This window comes from Pleurodeles waltl, chromosome 8 (genome assembly GCF_031143425.1).
Source record: "Pleurodeles waltl isolate 20211129_DDA chromosome 8, aPleWal1.hap1.20221129, whole genome shotgun sequence".
Lineage (NCBI taxonomy): Eukaryota > Metazoa > Chordata > Amphibia > Caudata > Salamandridae > Pleurodeles > Pleurodeles waltl.
In genome coordinates, this window is record NC_090447.1 from 513,816,390 (window position 1) to 513,842,602 (window position 26,213).

The 26,213-nt window shown below is 42.9% G+C and overlaps 1 protein-coding gene across 1 annotated transcript in view; it reads left to right on the plus strand.

Moving 5' to 3' along the window:
- SH3RF3 (SH3 domain containing ring finger 3) overlaps window positions 1-26,213 on the plus strand; it is a 1,332,803-nt gene that overhangs the window by 815,681 nt on the left and 490,909 nt on the right. Inside the window, exon 4 of the mRNA XM_069204493.1 lies at window positions 1,548-1,901. Within this exon, the coding sequence (XP_069060594.1) occupies window positions 1,548-1,901 (354 nt within the window). The remainder of the gene's footprint in view (window positions 1-1,547; window positions 1,902-26,213) is intronic.

Consider the following 26,213-nt stretch of genomic DNA (forward strand, 5'->3'; position numbering starts at 1 on the left):
GAGGATTTTGTGTGTTTGACATGCTGCAAAACATATTTGCCCACTCCTAGTTAATATGCAACAAAGATACTCGATCAAAACAGATTATACAAGAGCATCCAACATGAAAGATCTCCCATCACAAACTGGTCTCTCTGTGTGCTCTTTATGACTCCCCAAGACATTGAATCTGGAACAGAGACTACTCGTAGCACCTTCAGACAGAGGGCAGCCTTCATTTCAGCGTGCCCTTGCTTCTTCCCAACTACGGGTCCACTGGTCTCGAGCACTCATGCTCTGAGAAGAAAGTAACTGGCTTCCACTACTCTGTCCTTGAAGGTGACGATGGGGGAGCTCTAGCCTCCAGCACAGCACCAGGCACGAGCACAGAGGCCCAAGCATCTAGGGGCGTTTCGGCTCATTGTGCACTCTCTGAAATGTGTCCTATGTTATACATTGTATCTATCCCCTTTCGTTCAGCACAGCACAGTATTAAAACCTACTGCTGATCACGCTTAATCAGAGAATATAACTCACATGCTGTTAATCTCAACTGAAAGTACAAGATCCAAAGCAGGAAAGTATTTATTTTTAGCGCTTGTTCCCTTAGTGGTTTAAGCCACTGTGAGCTACGTTCTGACTCCAATGCATAGGATTCTAATACCATAGCTGCCAAGTTTCATAGGTCCATGAGTGATGTGCTGCTTCACTCCAGGTTTTTTCCTTTGAATTCAGGGACTTGTAGTACTGTTTTATAACGGCCTAAACAAGACTACAAGACCCGGACTTAAAAGACAAAACCTGGAATGGAGCAGCACATCACGCATGGACCTGGGCTTCAATACTTCTGCTCCCTCACTCATCTCCCGCCGAACTCTAAGCAACTGACTTTCTCCACATCTTCAAGACTGCCCTTAAACTAAACCCCCTTTTATTAAAAACTATAATAGCAGAATAGTCCCCTGCTTGCCCAAAAAGAATATCTTTCACTAAAGCGATAACAAACAGTATTTTTTGTAAAACATATTAAGTGCACTTCGTCCATAGTATCACTGTTTAATCTATGTATTTCTGTCATTCACTGTTTACTATCTACACTATCTCTGGATGTAACCGCCCAAATGAAATAGGTGCCATTATGTTAACTATGCCCAATATCTCTAGCAGAAATGCGCCCTCTTGTTTCAGCAAACTGTTAGGCCCACAAACAGTTAAGCAGACAGCTGCTAAGAGTCCTTGGCAGTGAAGTTATAGAGATGCCTGGGTGTTACATTTAACTTTAGAGGGTGGGGGAGATGATCATCTTAGCTCCCTGGCTAATTGATATGATGACAATGTGCGGAGCCAACGAACCATGCAGAAACGCATTAGAGGTAAATAAAATTTTCTCATGTCAGGTCTTCGGGACGCAAAAGTGACATACACAGTAGACCATGAAATTGCTTTTGTAGGAACATAGTAAACATGGACAGTATGCTGCTTGTTTGTTCTGTATGACTCAAACTGATGCTGCACGAGGAGGCCAGACCTAATCCTCTCTTGTCCTTTTGCTCCCATCTTCTCTGTAGCTCAACGATGCAGCAAAGCAACTGATTGAGACAGACAAGGCCCGCTCAGCAGCGGCATCCGGCTGTGATGTTCCATTACCACCTGACACCAGTGTGACAGTCAACGTGGCCCAGTGTTCCACATTGAACAGTGCAGGAGCAGTGAGTGCCTTCCAGCGGCGTATTGACAGCAAGAAGAATGCCAAGAAGCGCCACTCCTTCACTGCCCTGAGCATGACTCACAAAGCCTCTCAGGCTATGAACATCCGGCATTCCATGGAAATTAGCGCACCAGTCCTGATCAGTTCAAGCGATCCCAGAGCTGCGGCCAGAATTGGAGAATTAACGCATCTTTCCTCCAGTGCTCCAGCCCAGGTAATTATGAAGACATTTTAAATTCTGTTTGGTTAATTGGTTGTTTCAAGTTGGTGGCATCTGAGAGGCTGGGCTGTCAACATCCCCTCCCGAACCAGTAACGATCTATGTAGAGTGCTATAGGAAAGATTGGCAGCACAGGTCTGTGTTTAGTCTGAGAGGGGTGAAAGATCATTATAATATGCTTGTCAGGGAAAATATAGTAGTTGGAGATCAGCTCTGGTGAGTTAAAGGGGTATGCATCATCTGAGGACTACACTGTGCTTGGCATTCAGTGTGGATGAATCTGTGAAAGTAGGTGTGCAAAGACAAAAGGAGCTCACCTCATTTAAAAACCAGGAGCTGCTAGCCTTCTCTAGAACCAATTCCATAATGGTGCATGCATTGATGGTGTATGTAAACAAAGCAACCGTAATCTAGCAAATAAAACTCACAATGATGTAACATGAAGCATGCCATGAAAGAGAAATGAATGGGAAGTAAAATGTATGAAAATGTTTGTATTCCAGGCGATTCAGAAAGATTCCATATCAGTTGATCTAATAAATTGAAGATGAACGAAAAAGAGACAGATTACATTAACTGACTGAGGACAGGCAGAAGGGACAGCAGGAAGGAGGGGATAAGAACAAACCAGTATGGTAGTACTGAGGGTCCACGGATGAGGAGGTTGTCAAGCTTGCAGACCTGTGCCTGCTGTGACTATTTCTGCTACAACGTTTTTTGCAGACAAAATTTCTTTTTTTCCAGAAGAATTTTCCCACAAACGTTTCTCAAAGGCAATTGTTCCTTTTTGTGGGTATTTTTCTCAACAAAACCTATTTTTGTAGGATTTTTCGGTATATTTTCTATATCTGCCAACTTTGTGAAGTTCGTGAAGCTTCTGCAACTTTGCACACCCTTATGTTGGAGAAGAATGAAATCTGAATAGCAGCCGAAAATGTCTGTAATGGGCTTTGCCAATAGGCACATGTAGATATGTGTCTCAGGGTTACAGTTTGAGAGGTAGGGGCAAGATGCGCCAGAAAAGACGCAAGTTGAGTCCTAGGGGATTGCGAATGAGGCTACTGACATCTGAAGGAGGGTAGCAGAATAAGTAGGTGATAAAGTTTCATGTATAGCTCAATTATTAGACTTACAAGAGAATCTGATATTAGCAGGGGTGGTACGATACAAGACTTAGGGGCATCACTGGAGATGTAGCGGGTCCGATTATTATGTTTAGGATTGAGGAACGTTAACCACTGTAAGAGGGGTCTGATTTTACATTTTAGAAGCGTTTGGTGTTGAGGTAGATCGCCTTGGCTATGGGGCGATCAAGTATTAGGTGTTGCCAAAGTGAAACACCTGTTTTATAACAATATGGTTAATTAATCAAATTAATGTAATGTAAATTGTAAACCTGCAAGTCCTCTGTCCGAGCAAAAAGCCTGGATGTCTAGACAAACAAAGTTGGATTGATGCAAAATACAGTCTTTCGCTGGCATCACACATCTTTGTTTGACCCTCCAACGTTATTGTGCAAGCAATGTTTTACCGGCTTGTCAAGATCTGAAGAATTTCTCAGCATTTCCTACATTTCACAAATGAGGTCTGGCCTGTGGTTAGCCAGAGAGTATTATGTCAATAGTATTTCAAATGGGCTCCATTGAGCAGGACACTCACATCAGGAGTGATGTCACAGAAACGACTTTGCCTCTAGTATTGCAGGTGGGCCGTGGCAACTTGAGAATTTCACAATGTTTACCCTATTCTCACTTCTAGGTTAAACATTAGACCTTAACTATTCACGATGCTCCTTACAAATTGCATCTGAGGTGTCCTTATTCGGGCTATGGAATCACTAATCTTGTACCATTCATACTACACCTGGTATTGAAATGGACTGAGTGTTTTTTTGTTTTCTTGAGAAACCATGTTGGTGTGACTGCACATGAACCTTATAGTACAGTAAATTAGATGCCAGAACATGAGTACTTCTCAGCCCTCACAGTATCCTCTCTTCTAGGCCTGGAGAACCGTTTTGTGCTTCTGCATAGCACATCCAGGTTTGTCTTATATGCATTAGCAATAACTGCATTAGGTTCCTTGGACCAAAAGTATGTTTCAAGCAATACATGTTCAGTTGACTAAGTGTACAGGATATCTTTGTACGGGGTGATTCTCAGTTGCACATGCATCAGAACCATTTGCTTCTCACTTGGAAGAGTCCACATTATAGTAATTTGTATTTTGAAGCAGGCCCTGGTTTCCATCATCTCAGTAGGCAACATCAGGAAACTGTAGTCTGGTTAGAGCCTGGTTGCATCTGTGTCTCACTTGAAGAAGTCCTCATTATGAGGTTTCTCCTTCATGTGGTTCAGTTCTACACTGGCTGGACCCTGTCAGGGATTTTTCTGGTCTTTGCAACATAGTACACAATGCAACACCAATACCATATAGTTGTCAATGCAAGTCTCAACATACTTCTCACACACACTGAAGGCAACACCGATAAGCAACACAACACACCAGTCGACATACAATCAACCACTGACAAAACAGCACCAAAGCCATGTGGTCAACAAAGCAAAGCCATCCCAAATGCGCTACTAATTCCCCACATAATCACCCCACATATATAAATAAATTGAACATGTTGATCAAACCATCTTAGACCCTGATACACACCTGAAAACACCAGCGTATTTTCATTGACAAAATTATTCTCCCCATCAGACCATGTTTCTTACACCTATTAACATGTATTAACAACAAAGCATGTTATACAGCCCAACTGCACTCTCACGACCACAATAACGGACCATAGTCTTACGGGTGGCAAAGCAGCACTGCCCTAGCCGCACATCCCACACCTAACACTACTGTTCACTAGAGAACACGACAGACTAACCAACCGCCACCTTCATACAACACAGCAATCTACCATTTTACTTGCAAATGAACGCCTTTTAACTACACTACACAACTCGATCAGCTAGGAAATGGACAATTGTCACTACTGTCCCGCCTGTTATATGTGAAAAATGTCAAATGCCTACGGCTCAGCCACGTCATTTCACATTTCAAAAGCCCCACTTAGGACAACACAGTGGCTGCTCATTTTAATCAGCATGACTGTTTATGCAGCAAATCCCTCATTAGTACATTATCACGACAGGCAGATTGCAATAGCCTACCGCAATAACTATAGTCAACTGTTAACCCCAGAAACATAAGGAGGGAACCCCCTGGCTGCAGAGAGCACCACGAGACCCTAGAAATGGCAGAAAAACAACATACAGTTAGGTATTACACAATAAAAATAGCATCACTTCCTACAAAGTATTTCAGGGAGATAATCTGAGTAATGGTGATGGTGATGATGATGTTTATGACAGTGTGTGTGTGTGTTTGTGTGTGTGTGTGAAATTGGGGTTGTGGCAGTACTCTACAAAGCTGATTTTTATTTAAATACTCAAAATTGTGCTTTTATTCTTTACAACTCCACACATTTACAGTTTGAGGCACTCAGTGATAAAGTAATTTACCAAGAATCTCACAAGTTTTGCTCATCGCGAAAGGCAGAATTACAACCCTCATTTCCATGTTCCAATATTTGCAACGTAGCCATGTAGGACATCTCTTTCCAATGACCCAAGGACGGAGTATGATTTTCTGAAGGATGCTGCCAGTGGAGACATTCCAATGACCAGTAAGCATAAAATTAAAGACTTACACTTGAAAGTCGATATCTTATCAGACCTTATCGTGGTAACCCTAAAAATAAAATTTTCAGTTTCCATGGAGATTATTCCAGTTGCATTGTAGACCCTTTTATTGTTTTTTATAGGTATGTGTGTTGGTTTCCATTGATATATTTATAAAATGAGTAGTTTTTTCTATCTGCTTTATCATTCATGTACAGCCAATGTCCAAAAACATATATTCAGCAAGTGATTTTAGTAGATCCTTTTGTATCCGATCAATATGAACTTTTAATCTAATTAAACGTTTTGCAGGTTGCCAGTCTATGAAAAAAAATGTTTATAGAAATTCAGACGCACCCTAACTAGGTTTGGGCATTGTTTTCTTAATTTTGCGTTATTGCTGAGTTTTGCATTACACAAGTGAAGCTTAATGTTCACCATTTTGCATGACATGAAATTGTGCATGAATTTTTCCCACAGGGGACTGGTTCTATACAAAAATTGCCATCTGAGATTAGAGATTTTCTTCCTCAAACCAGTCTCCTGCTGGGACCTCACATAACTTTTCTAGGAGAGGCATACTTTCATGGGGAAAAGTTACTCTCAATAGCAAAATGGATTTTGCATATTTTCACAGAAATTATGTATAAAAATGAATACATAATTTTCAGATTTTTAACTATTTAAAATAATTTAATTGAATTTAACATTATTTACTATGAGGTTTTACTTTAAGTCCATACATCCAACATTTTATATGAGAGGGTGTTGCAGTACCAGTGAGTGACAATGTGTAGTGATTAACTTACTACAAAAGTGTAAGTTATTAAAAGAGTATGTTACTACAAAACATGCTGTTTGTGAAAACTAGAAAACAGCAAATTTACTAAAAAGTGTAAACTTACTCAAAAGTGCAGTTTGTACCTGCAACATGAATTTCGAGTACCACTCACAGGGACGGGAGACATTATATAAGTTACTATACAGGTGGCATAAGATCCCCTACCAGGTTATATATCATGGACCCAACGTGTTCAGATTAGTGCTGGAGCTATTGTGGTGGTACAGTCACTATCACACATATACTGTGGTCATGTCCTAAACTAATAGCTTTTGGTTTGGTCTTCTTCACCATCATATAAGATATTGAGGGAATAAGTCTGATGACTAACACGCCAAAAGTTTTATTGGGTGTCCCCTTAAATGTCATTAATCCACTCCACTCTACCCAGGGTAAGCAGATATCACATCTGCTTCTAGCAGCAAAACAAACAATATTGGGCTTATATGGAACGTAGGCATCACCCACAAGGAAGCTTTGGCTGCAGAGACTTTGGCAATTGTTGGCCAATGAGAAGGTCTCCTATGACTTAAAGGATGAATCAGAAAGGTTTACAAAATTATGGAGCCCAATCCTCCCTAATTAAACACAGAAACTAGAAAGCTCACTTGCCTAACACGACTACGGGCCCAAGGTCTACTACACATGGATAACCAATTCAGAGATTGACTTTACAGTCTGTCCCTAGCTACTTGTTAATACAGCATTGTAGCCCTGGATGAGTTCTGTAGTGGCCCGGGGGAGATGGGAGGGAAGGGCATAGTTCTTTTGTTATACTTTTTAAGTTTTTATCATGTATTTTTCCTTTCTGGTGAGGATGCCCACTGGTGTGTTGTAAAAAAACAATAAAATACTATTGAAACAAAAGTAAAGTTTGTGAGTCAGGCCCTGTGAGTATGATTTGCAAAGTCGTGCCTAAGAGTGACCAGAATGTGCTTATGTGGAAATACAAGTGAGGAGCAACAGCACTGAAGATCGCATACAAATTGTACCTTTATGGAGAGGTGTTTACATTTAGAAAAGCTAGTAAGGAGAAATGTAAACACTTGCAGTGAAGCAGCCTTAGGTTGGCAGATGACTGGTTTGAAAGCCTTCAAGGCAGCCTACCCCATCTGGCAAAAGACCAGCTGAGATAACGGTCGGTCCACCATTGGTCACGAACCTGCAACTTACCTGCATCAAAAGATTAGGATCATTTAAAAAATAATAATAATATGTGAGACTTTCGTGAGAAAATAAGGAGGGTGAGCACGACCTATGTACCATAGATTGGTAAACTGTGGCTCAATACATGTATTGAGTGTTGCATTCTTGCAGAACTAAAATTGAAAGAATTTATTTAAAATATAATCAGGCAGATTTAGTGGACTTTTAAGTGGTACCTGGAGGTAAGGGTATGGAGCAGAAACTCAGATTTCTCCCTATAGTGTTCAAGAAAAGATGCAGTCAAGAGTGTGCTGAAAGGGCCCTCAGCCACGCCATGCACTCATGCAGGAGAGGATTGTAAATGCCATGCCTAGCGTCATTTAGGAGGTCACCAGGGGTCCAAGCTGCAACACCAGGCTTCCTCTAGCGACCTCTGGCACTGTCCTTGCGACCCCTGGCATCAGATGTGTCAGAAACAGAAGTTAAGCAAGGCTTTGGTGTGTCTTTTTACCTTTCTGTTCCCATTATGCGCAGACCCCAGTGAAAATGTGCCTGGGTGTCTCCTGCTACCACTGAGCATGTGAAGGGAGCAAGAAATACAGACGGGGTGGGATAGAAAGGAAAGACTACGGGGAAAATGAGGTCAAAATCACGAAACGAAGAGCAGTAAGAGGACATCTCTGAGAGACAGGTGAGAGAGAGAGATAAAAACAGGCGTTTATGTGTGTGTGTGAGAGAGAGACAGAGACTAAAGAGACATCAAAGAGAAGTGATAAGTGTGAGAGATATATAGACAGGTATAAAAGAGAATGTGGCAGGAGAGAGCAAAAGGCAATGGACACATAGACAGGTGACAAAGAGACAGCCAAGAGTCCGAGAGACTAGTGGGAGGGTGTGCCAGTATCAGAAATGTGATACAGACACAAACAGATGAGGAGGAGATAAGACGGGTGTGAGAAAAGGACAGGTAAGAGACGTAGGAGAGACGGCGTGGAGACAGGTGAAGGAGGTGAGAGGCTAGTGAGAAAGAGTTTGTTCGGATAGGATGCGAGGCAGAGGGTGGGCGAGACAGTTAAGAGAGGTGCTAGGGACAATATTGAGGGAGACAGCGCAGAGAGAAGGGAAAGCAGGTGTGCCAGAGAGGGGCAATAAATAGACAAGTTAAAAAGACAGCTGTGAGAGGTGGGGAGGTGGACGGGTGATAAAATGACAGGTGAAAAAAGTGGGCAATTAAGAGAGTGGCGATAAAGTGATAGAGCTGAAAGGGGGGGGCACATTATTATATGTAGTTATACAGTTTAAAGCGAGAGTGAAATTGGTGACGGGAAGATATAAGGTAGAAAAAACAGCTGAGGGATCGGTGGGAAGAAGGAAAGGTGAGAGACTCGGAGGCAGTATTGAGACGGAGACAGGTGAGAAAGAGCCAAGCAGATACGAAGATAGCTGAAAGAGAGGTGAGAAGTCAGGTGAGAGGTGAGATATAATCAGGAGATCAGTGAGAAAGGCAGTAGAGTTAGAGGAGGAAACAGGAGAGGTGGGAAAGAGACAACAGGTAAGAAAAAGATTAGACAGAGATAATAAGTAGTACTTATAGCTGGGAAAACAGGTCATTGCGGGAAGGGTGACAACAGGTCAAAGGTCATTTCATGTCAGTTCCTGGGATGTCACTAGGAGTCATATGACACGCGATGTCACTGGCATTCTGGTGAATCGACGCCCATGATAACTAGTGTACTACAGCATACATAGTTTGCATAAGACGCTTACATACCACAAAACCACAAGCTCACCTGAAACTTTAAGCTCGAGGGATACATACATTGCTGTAGGGGTTGATGAGAATGTCAGGCATGTGTTTAACAGATGACTCAGTGTTAGCAGGATACTAAAGCAACGAATCGGTGCATTCTCGGAGTGGTACTCGATTCTTTTCAGTAGAACCTATTAGACTAACACCTCTGAAATCAATAGGGTCTGGAAAGGTTGTGCCCCAGTGGCATGAAGTCATCAGGTAACTCTTTTCGTGCATGAAGTGGATTCAGCCCCAAAATCACACAAGAAAATGAAATGAGTAAAGTAAGCTAAATGCAACTGCGAGGTGTATTAAATGTAGTTAGCTCCCCCTAAGTGTGGTTTTCAGCCATTCCTTTGTGAACAGCGAATAGCAGTAAACATTCCAGGATTTTTCTTGGTTTTCATTGCAAGCACAGACCTACTGAACTAAGCATGCTTAGTTATGGTAGCAGGAAAGCTAGGACCAGAAGAAGGTCACATTCTTGGCACTGGGCTGTTGATATATAAGTAAATGGCAAAAGCGGTTGTTACTGTCCCAGTAAGTTGTCCACATAATTAGAATTCTCCATTAATCAATTCAGGCAGAAATGTACCCACTATTTTATTATTATTTGGTGGTTTAATTATATGATATCTACAGTGTGCCAGGAAGAATTACGACCCCCTTTTGCATATATGGTTATGTTATCACTTGCATAAGTGTTCTTGTTAGTACTACTCAATTTAATGGCAATTCAGATTTGTTGATATTTCCCCTCCTCTTTTATGGTCCTACAGGATAGTTGTGGGCCGGGTTCATTCATAAGCAAGTCAGGAGTACTAATAGAGTTGGGCACCCTGACCATATAATAATATTTGTCAATTGACCCAAAGTTTGCGCATTAGTCAATATCTGTGATCCATTACACACATTTTGAAATATTCAGTAGGCATGTGGGAGAATCGTGTGTTGACAACTCACATGAAACAAGTGTTGGTAAACCCAATGGGTCTGGGTTTGGCTGCCATCATTTTGATTTGTAATTGTTGTTTTGTGTTGTCATGGTTTTGGTAAAATGTTATTGCTGGGGGACCTGTTAGGCCCTCTCCTGTGTAAAAAACATGAACTAAAAGCAAAACTATTCTTTAGTCTCAAAATGCAAGCCTTTCCATACTAGATCTGGCAAAGAAGAGGGCTGCTTTGTGTGTGGATATGCTCCTTGTGAAAAAGCTGAATGCCATCTCTCACAATGAAATTGACCAATGGCTGAATTGGGCCTAACCACTGGCCAATGCTGTATGCTACGGTAGGCATAAGAAATTTATGAATGACGCACCACAGACCAATAAATGAAGAGGGCTAGCTGTAAGCAGCAGCAGAGCTAATGGGGGTACAGGCTGTCATGGCCCCTTCTGGGTTTATTTTTTGTTCTCAAGGAACCTGTTGCCTGATACCAGATATGACCAGGATATTTGTTTGCATTTTATAATTTAAATGCAGACACTTCATTCCCTTAAATAGATCATTGAGTGGGTAATATTTTAAATTAATTGCTTGTATAGCAGAAGTAAAATGCATCACAATTCAAGTTGCCTGGCGTGGTAGAAAAGGACTGGCGGGGGTATAACACAAGGAGGCATATTCATCCTGAAGACTTTGCACTATCACAAAGTCACTCAAAGTTTACTTTCTAGCGCAGACGTTTCTGCACCTCAAAAGTTGTCCTTTTTCTAGCAGAAATACTGCTATGCTCAGCAATGTGCGACATTGCGTCAAAGGCCTTTCCATGGATGTTACTCGAGTGTTTTAGCACTACAACGCATGGTTTTTATAATGAAAACCAAACCTACAAAGATTCTCAGGCCACGCGTTGTGTCAAGAAATAACGCCTCCATGAGGGAGGCATAAAACAGTAGAAATGTTTTTATTTTTTCTTATATTTCACACATCTAAGGGCCCCCAAGTGAAAGGGAACCCCTAGCTCTCTGGATGTAACTGAGTGTGAGGAGCACTTTGTGGCCACAATATGGATTTAAAGTGCTACATAAATTACATAATACGATACAATAGTGAAGAATTAATGAATTGTTAAGAAAGTTGAAGAGGCTGGATGATTGATGCATTTCAGGAGTCCCTTTCATGGCAGCGAGAGCTGAGTTAGGCTATTTGCGTTCTTGTCAGGTGGGCCTGCTTCCATCAGTCCTGGCTTTTGGACAACATTACTTTGCCCTCTGGGACTTGTCGACCATTTTCAGTAATAAGTAACAAGTGCTAGAGGCGAAAAAGACAGATCTGTCTGAATGTATCATGGGACCGCTTGACAGGCTTGCATTTATAGGCAGCATGCGATGGACAAGGTGAGGTGTGAAGTTCTCTATTGTGGAGATAGCCGGCACATTTTGTGATCCTGAAAGGGTATGGTTTCTAAGAAGGTGACCAATCAGACGGTGGTTACTAGTGCTGTGTAGCATGGTGATCTCCCTCTCTAAATGCTATCACCTGCACCGTGTCCAATACTGGCTATTAATCTCACATTCTAATTAGTTCATTGGAATCACAAGAGATACAATACATTATGATGTCATGCAAAGGCCTAGAAGTGATAACCGTGCCTACAATGACATAAAGTGATATCACACCCTATTGCTAAGTGAAGGGCACATGTCAGAATGTAGTTATAAGTCAGAAAAGGGTGCAGGGTGGATGCTAGTTGTTGGTGAGATCAAAGTGCTGATATCAAAATGTTGATAAATCTGTTTATGTGTGTGAGCTGTGTTTTAAGCTTTGAGCATTGATATGCTACATCAGGGGAATACACCCCAGGTGTAAAAACATGAGGACACTAGAGGCCATATTTACTAAAAGTTAATGCAACGCCGGGCAGCAAGCACAGTTGCTGCACTGTGTTGCATGAATGGGAGAGAGCTGAACTGCTCCATAGCTACTAAGATTTTGAACTCTTCAACTCTTCCTGTGCTAGCGAACTTGAGTCTGCTGAGCACCAACGCAGGCACCCTTGTGCCATGCTGCAAGGGTGGATGCATTACTGGCATGATTTTTTGTGCAGGAAGGAACACCTTCTTGTACAAAAACAATTCTAAGAGGCAATAGCCGCAGAATGCATCACACATAGAAAGAGGAAGTAAGGAAGATAAATAAACATATTTCTTCTTGTTACGTGTCTCTGTGGTAGTTGCACCATTCTGAATCAATGCTAGGTTTACTATCTTAATTAAATCTGGGACTGATTCATATTCCATGGGTGAATGCATGGAACGCCTATGGCTAATTGTCATGATCTGGATGCAGTAAACATGAGTTGTAATCCTAGCTTCCACATTATAGTGAACTGTGTGATCTTAAACAAATCACTTTCCTTCAGTAGACCTTAGCTTTGATACAGGCTATTAGCCATACCTAACTGTTGTAAGAAGGTAGACAAAAGATAGCTTGATTCAAATGTCCACTTGTTTTTGTTAAGAAGGGACAGACACACCCAGCTTTTTTCCTCAATGGAGTGTTATAAAATTTGATACTAAACGATAGGTTTATTGAGAAAAGGATACTTTTAAGTGCAGAAATACATTACATTGAAGTAGCCTTTATAATACTGGTGGGATTCTGGCTGTTACAAGTGCCAAAGAAAAACTATTGGCTCAGGCTTCCCTCTGGCTCAGCTCTACCACGTTTTCTGGTGGCCTGTCCACTGCTTGTACTAATTAATGTAAATGGTCTGCGGGCCCATAAAAAGTTGGCAGGAAGCAAGGCAAGAAGTGACTCTGGCATGAGTACAAGGAAATTAAGGCAGTGGCATCTAAATGATTTTTGAAGCAAAATGAGCTTATAGCTAAATCTGCCCACCCTCTGCCAGACAGGTAATTCTCACTCAGGCATTGATAAATCCATTTCTTTTTGCACTTAGACCTACATTTTTGCCATTCAGCAGTTCATGTAGAATTCATTGTTGATCCAGTCTGTTCATCCGATTGCAAGATAGACAGGGTAAGGGTGATTTGGTGGATATTAAAATCAGACATATGCACATATAGCTTTAACTTTTACTTTAATTGCTGCACATTTATAACCACAAATACATCCACCTTTATAACTAGCAGTGACATTTAAAATATTAGAACAAACCCCGATAAACTGTTTCATTCTGTTCACTTGCCTTCTGCCTTTCTATCCCCTTATAGGCGTATACGTCTTTGTTTAGACAAGGATCACCGACTCTGCTCAGTAAGAATTTGGGAGGGTTCTAGAGACAGGAGAAGGGCAGAGAAGGGAAAAGATGGTACAGCAAGAGACGTAAAGTAGAGAGAGACGGAAGGTGGAGACAGAGATGAAGTAAAGTGATAGGTGGGGTAGAGAGCGCATAAGGTAGCAGATGAGTTAGGGAGAGAAAGGTGAGTAGCCGAGAAGAATGATACAATGGTAACAAGAGAAAGAGAAACAGAGAGATAAATACATTTATAGAGTGAGCTAGAGAGAGAGCTAGAGAAAGGGAGAAAGAAATGTTGATAGAGTGGTGGGGTATGTAATGGAATGAAGTATATAGACAAGACAAAAAGGCATGAGGTAATGACCGTAATACAGAGAGATGCAAGGTAGAGAGCGTTGATGTTGAGAGAATGTCAAAATGAGAAGTGAGGTATAGAAATACATGTCAGGTAAAGAGAAGAATAAGATAGACAGGAAAGTAGAGAGAAGTTGAGGAAATTAAAGTAGCATGCAATAGATACATTGAAATGGGGGGTCAAGGAAGAGGAGTGAGGTAGATGAGGTTAGGTGAAGTATGTAGTAAGATATGACAAAGAAAGATAAGGAAGAAAAAGGAATAGAGAGGTGTGATACAGAGAGTTGAAATCAATAGTAAGAAATAGTCAGAACTAGGAATAAACTGAGAAGTGGCATAGAGAAAAGGGCACGGATTAGTGATTAGTGAGGTGGAGAGATGAGACACAACAAGAAGGAGAGTATAGAGAGAATCAGGAACTAGAGAAAGGTGATGTAGAAAGAGAGGGGAGAGATAGAGAGATACGCAATGGAAGAATGTTACTATAGCTTAACTTGCTTATGGATTGCGAAAGCTGGTATGTTATGGTCGTTCATATACTAGTGCACTGGACATGGTAATAGGGCAACGAGGACAATGGAATTGTGGCACTGACTGCAAGTAGATAGTTCTATTGCACAGGGACTGATTCTGTGTGACCAGTAATATGAGCATAGTCACCAATGTAAATGCAAACTTGGAATTTAACACTTGGTTCATGAAGCCTCCCTAGCTCTATGAACTACTGTGGTCTATGTGATCTATTGTGATTACTCTTGATCATCATGCATCTTGAGCAAAAATATGAATAGTCGTGTAGTGACTTAATAAAGGGTGCCACATCAATGAATATTTTTGCATTACTTTTATATGTATTTTAATTACCCTCTCATATTACAGAAGCAGCCTGTAAATTAGAATGGTATTTTATTTCATGACATGACAACCAACACTATTGCAAAATCTCCTTAAGCATTGACATAAGGAGACTCAAACCCTGACTTGAATACAGCAATCCTGGATGTAACCAAAATACGTGATGGAAACCCCACAAAGACCGAATTCCTCCTCTTTGGCCATAGTGCCGAACAATGTCTGTTTCAGTAATGACTCTCCAATTTAAACTTAAGGTGCTTCACACCCCAACTGACCGAACAGGCCAAATCCCTCAGATTTACAATCATCTTGAACCTCTCTTTGAAACAACACATTGCCAAGCGGACCAAAATAGCCTTATTCCAACTCCTTCACCTGACAAACGTTAAAGTTTTTCACCCAAGAGAAGACTGTAGAACAACAGACTAAGCCATAGTACTCTCCAAACAAGAAGGCACCATTCTTCTCAATGGCATCACAGGGGCTATCCTTTCTCTCTTGAAAGGCATTCTTCACACGGTAGCATGATTCATAAAGGGACCGAAGAAATCTGACCACATCACCCTCCTATTGAAGGATTGACACTGGTCCCAACTATACACCTGGTTCTTCAAGATGAGCTACATCACTTACAAAACCCACAAAACCAAGTCCTCAGTTCTGTTTATCTTCTTAACAAAGTCACAATATTTGGCGGTCAATGCCAGACCAAGAGCTCCGACATTGCCAGACTAGAAACTAAACACAGTAGGATTGAGAACACAATCATTCTCAGCCTATAATATTTAGATCTGGAATATCATCCCCTCTGACATCAGAACAGCAGCTGCCTTCTTGCAACACATATCTTTAAAGACCACTATCTCAGATAGGCTGTCTTCACATCCTTCCCCTAGCTCTACCAATGCCCCCTGTCCCTCGCACTCCTATGTAATCTCACTGAGGCTTGCACCTTCACAGTGGTCTGTAGCTTGCCATGCTTTAAAAATACCAAAACATACTTGGACAGGCTGGTGACAGGCATAGCAACAATGTATTATTCACAAGCACATTATTTAATATAAGTAGTATTTCTCCTAATATAAGACTTTTTTTGAAGTGCAATGGGCACTGACTAAAAGTAGAATGTTAAGATTTTGTTTACCTTTCATGAATAAATTGTTGATAAAACAATAGACGGGGTGAGGGTCAGTTGATTTATATGTCTCTGTGGCAGCAGCATTTACTGGTGGAAATGTAGATATTACCTTATATAAAGAATTTAGACCACAAGGCCAGTTTCTCTCACCAGCATCACACAAACAAATAGGTTTACTTCTGTTTCGTAGATTACATTTTCATACTTTGGAAAAGCTCATTTGAAAAGCCACTGACCAACATCACTGATCTAAACGTGAGAAATCCTAACATGTAATTCACTCATCATTTTCATAATTCTGAAATTACATTTCTGGGTGTTTTGATTAAGATCTATGGCACCACCATAACCGTTAATGTTTTTAGGAAGAAGACTGATGGAAATCTTTTCTTGCACTATAGATGTTTCCCTCCATTGCCATTGCATTGAAATCTCACAGACTTTATTGGTGGGCGTTCATGTTGGGTAAGCTAAGGGAATGAGGTAGTAGGCTGCAGCGGCATAACAAAGTCCTCGGCAACCTCCATGGTGCAGGGGGCCCCTGAGCACCATGGGGGCCCCCTCAGCACAGTACCCCGGCCTGAGAGCTCCTGGTTGAGTCCAGAGGGGGACCCTTCCATGTACTTTGCAGGGGGGCCCTCGTGTTTTGGTATGCCACTGGTAGGCTGCACTTCACAAGTAGGATTTATCTGTCATCAACAGTTGCGCTAAAGTATAATGGAGTCGGTCCATCCTTCACAGTTATAATTACGTTAATAGTTTTTGGTTGCACTGGCTTCATAGGACATGGCATCATGTCCTCGCAAGGATATGAATGTTAGTATAAGATCATGGTAAACCTATTCACAGCAACATGAAGCATTTAAATATTTTGAGCATGGTCAATTCATACCACTGTCTTTTAATGGTGTATTTGCTTTGTTCACTTTGTTACAAGGTGACGGTAAATCGTATATCACATGGTGTACGGATTAGCGCAGTGCGTTATGGTGAGGAGTTGACACCATTTGGGTACTTTACATCTTTGTTTCAGCCTTTCAAAACCCTTATACATTACAGGCATTTATGCGTTCTAGGCATACATCCTGAAGAAGGAACAGTGGGTCTGAAATGTGTTGGGGCAAAGAATGCAGTTTAGCTCATAATTTGACGATAAACCTTCATTTAGAAAGAAGCATGAGATGTATATTTTTGTTACGGTAGTTGCAATTTTGCATCAGGAAAGCTGAACATTCAATTTGATTTGCTGCATAAATCAACTTAATGAATCGAGTACTGAAAGAAATGGCGAAATAAGTGGTTGAACTGAAAAAGCATGATGTTAAATTTGATATGGCATGTGGCCATCAGGCATTTTAAAATTGATATGCGCACCTTGGGATTATTCCTGGCACCAGGAGTAGCTATCCATGTAGCGACATTTACCACATAATAATGGATTTACTACATTTGCTATATCATTTTCCACAAAATGTGCAGATTTCACAAAAATGTTTCTACCTAAAACTAATAGAAAAAGTACTGCCAGATAATGTACAGCATAACTTGTGCTTTCGCAAAATAATTTAAATAACTTTGCTGCCTACTTTGGTCCTCCATAATACATATTTGTGGTAGCCCTTACAATGGTAAAGCTTTGCAGATTAATTAGAGGCTATCAATATGACTATAAAATCCATATCTTATGGTTTATAGTTTTCTGGTGTGTGTAAATAATTTTCTCAAACTTCAGAAAGGGTCTATCCGGGTGCCCCTAGAGGAAACCTTCACTCTCCTCTGGCATCAAAACATGCCACTGTCTGAAAGCCCCTGTAATAGCCCTGCCAATTACCCCACAGCAGGGGTTAGACTAGCACATTTTTGTGCTGGGAGGGCGCATCACCACAATAAAATGTTTAGTTACGCATATTATAGCTCCTATCTGTGCCACAAAGTGATTCAGGATGTAATAAAACAATAGCAGCCAGCACACGTTGGCATGCTCTGTGCTGCTACCCCCTGCAATTATGAGCTTAACCAGGTCAAAAGGTAACTTGTTGCCAGGGGCGGCTCCTTTGCTATGGCAAAAGAGCGTCGCCCCACTGGTTGAGCCAGAAGCATGAAAATAAAATGATAGTTAACTATCGTTTAATTTTTCTGCTTCTGCACAGCCAGCAGTGCAGGAAGAGGTGGGCTAGGCCACGGGAGGTGGGAGGGGGAGGAGAGGAGAGTGCACCTAAGTGTTGCATGTGTGTTTGGTTGACGGTCTGAGGCCGGCCAAACACGCATGCGCAGTTAGGTTTCTTCAGCCCAGCTGTGTTTAACAGCTAGGCTGGAGAAACTGCACAGACCCCAGGAATGTGTCTGAGCAGCAGTCCGAGCCGCTCAGACCAATCCTAGCACTGCTTTCATGCTAAGTTTAGCATGAAAGCAGTGCCAGGATTGCTGGGGAGCCTGTGCTGGTGTCCCAGCAGTAAATGCTGGGACACCACAAGAGGAGAGACGAGCGAGGCAGCAGGGACGGAGGCAAGGTAAGTGTGTTTTATCTTTTTTTACATTTTCACCTCCTCTCTGTCCCCCGCCCCTCCCCATGAGTTATGCATCGGCAGCCCCTACTTGTTGCTGTAGTGACTAAGATGTTCCAGTTGCTGCGGAGCTTCTGCAGCGTTTTCAGAAAGAAGCTGCAGTCTAGCCCAGCTTCTACCGCTAAGGGGACGTCAAACAGCACCTCAGTGAACATTGAAGAGAGCCAAGGGCAGCAGGTGCCCCCCAACCCGCCCCTACCTGTTCCCATCAGTAGGATGATCACTCCTGGGTTCCAAGCCACTGAAGTAAACACAACTGTTTTCACATCTGCGCTGGAGTTTTACCTATACTAGGGGCTAGTGTTTCTCTGTCTGCACAACACCTGGCAGCTCCACAGCACACTCTGCTGCACGCCCCACAGTCATTTTTGTGATGTGGCCGTACAACTCCAGCCAGGCACAGTAAGAAGTGGGCTCACTATTTTACATTTTTCAATATTTAACTTTTATTGAGAGATTCGTTCCGAGGTGCATGAACGTCATGTTGCTGTAAACTGTGTGACATGAGACAGACATATTTCGATTTTACAATATTGTATGTTTAAGTACATACTTAAAAGGTTAGCATTCCTGGAAACAAATGATACTTTAGTAGAAAAGAGGAAAGCTCTGTAAAGTTTAAATATGCAATCAACAATGCACCTGTAAACTTTAAATGTGTGATCCTCTTTGTAATGAGTAAAGTTTAAAAAGGAGACGTTACATTCCAGATAATCCTCTATTATCACACCCTGTTGAAAGTGTTTACCTTTTAATTCCCACCAGAAGTTCTAGAAAAGGAAACTCAATGTTTTTCAGAAAACAGGTGACCTCCTGGGTCTGTTCCCCATGAATGAGTGAGAGGGCTTGGGAAGTGGGAAGTCCATGACATAATTGTCAAAAGATCTTTTATTTTTTTACTGACTAGCCAATATTGTTTTTCTTAAAGACCGTTTGTAGATGTAGTATGTCATGTTTTCATGTTATTTCAAGCTATGATCTGTTGTTTATGCATTATACGTTGGAGCCATGGTTACATCATGTGCCGGACAGGTTATAGAGCATTGGACTTTGAGTCAGTTGCCCACTTGACCTGGGTGTAAAAGGTGGCTGACACAGTCATGTGTCCCTGTAAGGATCTTACTGTTCAACTACAAGGCTCCATCATCATTTTATATGTAGCATGATATGCTCACATCTCTACTGGTGAACACCACATCATTTTGGTACCAGGAGTGGGGTGTGCGGAGCTGGTTGTGGACCCACCAACATTTGCTGACTATTTTTTTCTTTTTGAGGACGACAGAAAACTACACTTCTTGTATTTGCCAATTCTGAATTGTTTCCTGACTTGACCATGTTTATTGGAAAGGTGTTTGGGAGCCTACTAACAATGGGAAAATGTGGCAGTTGCTGGTTACCTGGGTTATGCTTCATCAGTGCAGCATTCCACTTGCGTGATCTGCAGCTGCTAGTAGTACAGGGGGAGCGTAGCTGCGACAATGTGACATCGAGCGAGAAGTGTTTCGTGATGTTGAAGGAGCAGCATCGATACCGAGGTACCGGCATCTCATGACGCCAAAGTAGGAGTAGTGTTTCATGACATCAAGGGAGTAGCGGTAACGCTGAGGGAGCAGTATCTCATGACTTCAAAGGAGTAGCATCTGCCTCTTCTCCTGGGTCTGTGCGGACTATCAGACGATGACGCATTATGTCTTTGTGTAAAGTGGCAGCCATTTTAGGTTTACCATACAGTGCTTTTGAAGCACGCTAAGTATTTTGGTGTTGGCAACATTGCAGCTTACTTAAAGTGCGTCACAGAGCCGCATTTTCTCCTGCTTTGTTCATGGTCCTTCACAGAGCATCTGATGCTTTTTTTTTTTCCTAAGGTAACTGTTTTTAGTTCTAAATGCAACATTTCGCAAGCTCGGACAGTGCATGGACATTACGTATGACAAAAGGCTGCTACTCTTACATTTTAACTTCCTTGAATTTCCCTAGTGTTTAAGCATTCTTTTTCTCATATTCCTTTTTGGAACACTTAACTTTGAAGTCATTGTTTCCTATATTGTTGCCATATTTCACACACTTGATATATATATATATATATATATATATATATATATATATATATTGTAGCCGGCAGTTGGCAATTCCGGCTACAAAACAGGAGAAATCGGGAGCGGAGTCCCGATTTCCTCACCCATGCAACGAACGCAAAGGTGTCGGGAATCCTGGTGGGCGGATTCCCGAGTCACTACGCGGTTGCCAAGACAACGTGGGCGCTCACACGGGGAACCCGGATGTTCGGGTTCCCGAGATAATAAGGAGTGAAGAAGGAATACAGGGAGGGGGAGTTCCAAATAAGGAGGACGCCGGAGGAGGAGAAGAGGAAGACGAAGACAGAAACCAAGGAGAAGACGAACAAATGACGACAGCGAGCCCGAAGACGTGCGGTGTCAAGGAGACTACAACAAAGGAAGAGGGTGTGGAAGGTCGAGAATTCCGGCACGTCCCAGGAGGGACGTGGCTACACCAGGTACGGTCCTTTCTAAAGGACAGTTTCAAACTAAACTCGGGAAGGGAGAGAACTGCGGGAGAGGGGAACAGGGGAGAGAGAGGAGTGGAGAAAGGGGATGACAGGCAAGAGGAGAGGGGAGGAGGACTTCAAAATAGGTGCACTATATAGAAGAACTAGGAGAGATAGAGTATTATAAAAGACTTATACTAACATATATATATATATATATATAAAGCACACAGTGGTGACTTCCCCTTTCCGCTCTGATCCTTAGAATATCACTGACTTCTAGGGAGTGGACTCTCTCTCTCTGTCTCTCTCTCTCTCTACCCTATCAACAAGAATTCTTACCATCCTAAAAACCCCACACTTACCCATATTTCCATTCCTCTTGTTTTCCGGTCCATCTGGGAGACCCTCGGAGACCACCTTCGCCTGTCAAGAGGAGTCCTGGAAAAGAAGAAACAGCATAGGATTAATAGTTTTTATCCATCGGAGCATTGTCACAGATAACTAGAATAATAAAGACGTTCATTTCACACCCCAACTGAGTATCGTAGTCCTTACTATCGCCTCACCCACTGCCACAGTGGTGTCAGAAGTGGGATTTTCAGAGTGCGATAGTGGACAAACCCAACAGCAAGAACGGGGGGAAAAACCTACTTTGGAGGATATGATCCAGCAGCTAGCCCAAGGACAGCGCCATCTTCAGCTAGTATGGGAGGCTCATCAGAGGGAGGCGAAAGAGGATAGAGAGGCCCTACAGAGCGCGTTGAAGAGCCATGCCACTATTATGGCCAATAATCAATTAGTGCATGAAACGGCTCCCCAAAAGCTCAGGGACACGATCGCAGCCAGTAAGGTGCATCCTAATGTGCCTAGCTCGGTCCTCCAAAAATATCAGGATGGGGAGGACCCTGACGCTTTCTTTACCAACTTCGAAAGAGTTGCTTCATCCGCACAGTGGCCCGCAGAACGCTGGGGCCAATATGTGGCCCCCTTACTGACTGGCATCCTTCAAACTGCCTATCAGGCTGCAAATCCAGATGGTACTACACCATATAAAGACATTAAAAAGAGCATATTAGAGAGAGTGGGACATGACGCAGAATATTACCGTCTCCGCTTTCGGAAAATTAAATGGGGTCCCACAGAAGACCCTCAGACACTGTATTTCAAGGTAAAGGACTTGGGACTGAAGTGGTTGGGGCCTATAGGAACAGAGAGGGAGGACGTTATAAAAGCAGTAATCTTAGAACAATATTTAGAATCCCTCCCTCCCTCCCTCCACCCGAAATTGGATACGTCAACACCCGAATGTTGATACGGCTATGGCGGTAGACTTAGCCTGTGCCTACCATCGCTCAACCAAATTTAAGAGCGGAATGCTCAAACTGACTCCCCAGTCATCCCCCATACCTCTACGAACTCTTCCCAGGAAAATCTCAGAAGACGTGGGACTTCCCAAAGTGGGAGACCACCCACCTATGCAACAACCACAGTGTTACAGCTGCAGTGAGTGGGGACATATAGCTCAAATGTGTCCCCGGAAAGGTGATAAACCCGAACCTATGGAGATAGGAGTCACAAGGGGAAGAGTATTATGCACAGGAGGGGGGACTCAAGATACAGACAGGAAATAAAAGTTAATGGGAAAACTCTCCAAGCGCTGATAGATTCAGGATGTAGTCAATCTGTCATCAGAGCCAATGTAGTGGATCTATCGGAGCAACGGACCCAACAATGGGTCTCTATCTGCTGTATACATGGGGATAAAGATAACTACCCATTATCCATAGTACAAATAGAATGGGAAGGACGAAAGGATCCACTACCGGTGGGTGTCATGGACCATTTGGTAGAAGACTGCATAATAGGGACTGATTATATACACTTCCCACAATTGCTAAAAGGGGTAAGATCTCGAATCACAGCAGACTCCTGGTGGGCTGAAGCCCCTTTTTCTGGCAGCCATATTGAGGAAAACCCATACCGCCATAAACCCACCAGAAGGGAGAGAAGATACATAAAACCGGCAAAGAAAACTTTACAGGAAAAGTTGTAGCCACCATACCAGCTTCCTCACCATCCTTCCGAGTCAGTCAACAGGAAGATCCCACCCTCTGTAACGCGTGGAAAACGGCTAAAACTGAGAGTACTAACGAGGTGGGTCCGTACTTCCTTGTCCAAAAAAATCTCCTGTACCGGGTAATCAAACAGGACGAAAGGGAGAAACGTCAACTAGTAGTACCCGAACCCTTCCGCCCACAGGTACTCTTTTTAGCCCACAATCAACCGGGAGGGGGACATTATGGGAGGGAAAAGACGAAAGAATATCTATTGCGAAGAATTTATTGGCCAGGGGTATATGCACACTTACGGCGGTCCTGTGCCCAATGTCCCCGATGTCACTCATAGATCCAGGACCCTAAAGAAAAGCTCCCCTCCAACCCTTACCTATCATTGAGGTACCCTTCTCTAGGATCGGCATGGACCTGGTAGGCCCCCTTCTTCCATCCACTAAAGGACACACTTATATCCTGGTGCTCATAGGCTATGCCACCCGGTATCCTGAGGCTATACCCCTTACAAGCATGACAACCAAAAACGTAGCCCAAGCCACGATCACCTTCTTTGCCCGGGTAGGGTTTTCCAACGAAATTCTAACGGACCAAGGGACCCCATTTATGTCAGCTTTAATGGCCAATATCTGTAAGGCTTTAGGAGTGAAACAAATTAAGACCTCTGTATACCATCCCCAAACGGACGGTCTGGTGGAACGGTACAACCGTACTATAAAGACATTATTAAAGAAGACGGTCTCAGAATCCGGCCGTGATTGGGACCGAAAACTTCCCTTGGTCCTATATGCCATAAGATCACATGAGTAGGCATCTACCGGACATAGTCCCTTCGAGCTCGTCTTTTGTCAACAACCCCGGAGCCTATTAGATAGGGCAGCGGAGATATGGGAGGAAGAGGGAGAAGAAGAAAAACCCTTATTAGATTATGTACACGAGCTGAAACACCACCTACAGCCACTCTGGGAGGATGTCCGCAGACATATGGAAAAAGCCCATGATACCCAAAAACGATATTATGACCGAGGGTCAAAACCACAATACTTACAGCCCGACGATAAAGTTCTGATATTACGACCCTTTCCAGATAACAAACTCCTTGCCAAAAGGCAAGGCCCATATACTATATTAAAAGCAGTCTCCCCTGTTACTTACCTGGTAGAAATATCCAAGAACCCAAATCTACCACATCAACCTACTAAAAAAATGGGAAGAACCCGATATCATCCCAAATTTGTCGGCTACAGGATTCTTAATAACTCCTGAGAAACCCTTAGCCATGGAAATGTATCCCACCAGTATAGATATAAACGTAGAGACACCCCATATTATCCCAGATCTTACAGAAGAGCAGTTAAAACACTTAAAGGACCTTTTAAGACTACAGAGTAAATTTTTTGGGGGAAAACCCAGTAAAACACACTTAATCCGACATCACATAAGAACCCCAGAAAGGCAGGTGGTACGTCTACGTCCATATCGCATTCCAGAGGCCCGCACACACTTAATTGAACAGGAGGTACAATCAATGCTAAAAATGAAAGTAATAGAACCATCTACAAGCCCCTGGTGTTCCCCAGTAGTGCTTGTCCCAAAACCAGGTGGTTCTGTAAGATTCTGTATTGATTTCCGCCGTCTAAATGAAATTTCCCTATTTGATACTTATCCTATTCCCAGAGTAGACGACCTACTTGAACGGTTAGGCAAAGCTCGATATATGTCGACAATTGACCTAACAAAAGGTTACTGGCAAATAGCACTAGCGCCAGCCGATCGGGAAAAAAACACTTTCTCCACACATTCAGGACCATACCCCTTCACTGTACTCCCCTTTGGCCTCCATGGGGCTCCGGCCACATTTCAAAGGTTAATGGACTACCTCTTACGACCTTTCGTAAAGTTTGCTGCCGCCTATTTAGACAATATTGTGATCTTCAGTGAGACATGGGAAGACCATCTGGTCCATCTCAATGACATTTTCCATGCCTTACACTCAGCCGGTCTCACAGCCAATCCAAGAAAGTGTCATCTGGGTCATGACCACATCGCTTATCTGGGGTACTTTATAGGGAAGGGCCAGCTCAGACCCCAGAAAAGCAAAATAGAGGCTATACAGCGAGTTCCTACTCCCACGTCAAAAAAAGAACTTTGTTCTTTTTTAGGATTGATAGGGTATTATCGCCGATTAATACCACGTTATTCCACTTTAGCCGCTCCCCTCACAGATCTCCTTAAAAAAACCTTGCCGTCCAAGATATCCTGCCTGACAGCCGCCCAACACGGCAGTTTCCAACAGTTAAAAACATGTCTCACTACAGAACCTGTCCTGCGGTGTCCTGATTTTACTAAGGTTTTCCATCTTCAAACTGATGCCTCGGACGTAGGGCTTGGGGCTGTACTTTCCCACCCTGACGACGATGGACATGATCACCCCATCGTCTTCATTAGTAGGAAACTGTTGCCCAGGGAGTGTCATTATCCGATTATCGAACAAGAATGTTTAGCTATTAAATGGGCTATTGAGAACCTGAGATACTACCTCTTGGGACACCCTTTCCTCCTGTTCACAGACCATGCTCCCCTCACTTGGTTGGCTTCTAATAAAGACTCCAATTCCCACATCCTCAGATGGTTTATGGAGCTACAACCCTTCTATTTTCAGGTTCGCCATATTCCGGGCTCTCTGCAGGGTCCCGCAGACTATTTGTCTTCGGAACTAGATCAGTCCCGGTCTTGGGATGGGGTGTGTAGCCGGCAGTTGGCAATTCCGGCTACAACACGGGAGAAATCGGGAGCGGAGTCCTGATTTCCTCACCCGTGCAACGAAGGCGTCGGGAATCCTGGTGGGCGGATTCCCGAGTCACTACGCGGTTGCCAAGACAGCGCGGACACTCACACGGGGAACCCGGATGTCCGGGTTCCCGAGATAATAAGGAGTGAAGAAGGACTACAGGGAGGGGGAGTTCCAAATAAGGAGGACGCCGGAGGAGGAGAAGAGGAAGACGAAGACAGAAACCAAGGAGAAGACGAACGAACGACGACAGCGAGCCCGAAAACGTGCGGTGTCAAGGAGACTACATCAAAGGAAGAGGGTGTAGAAGGTCGAGAAATCGGCCACGTTCCAGGAGGGACGTGGCTACACCAGGTA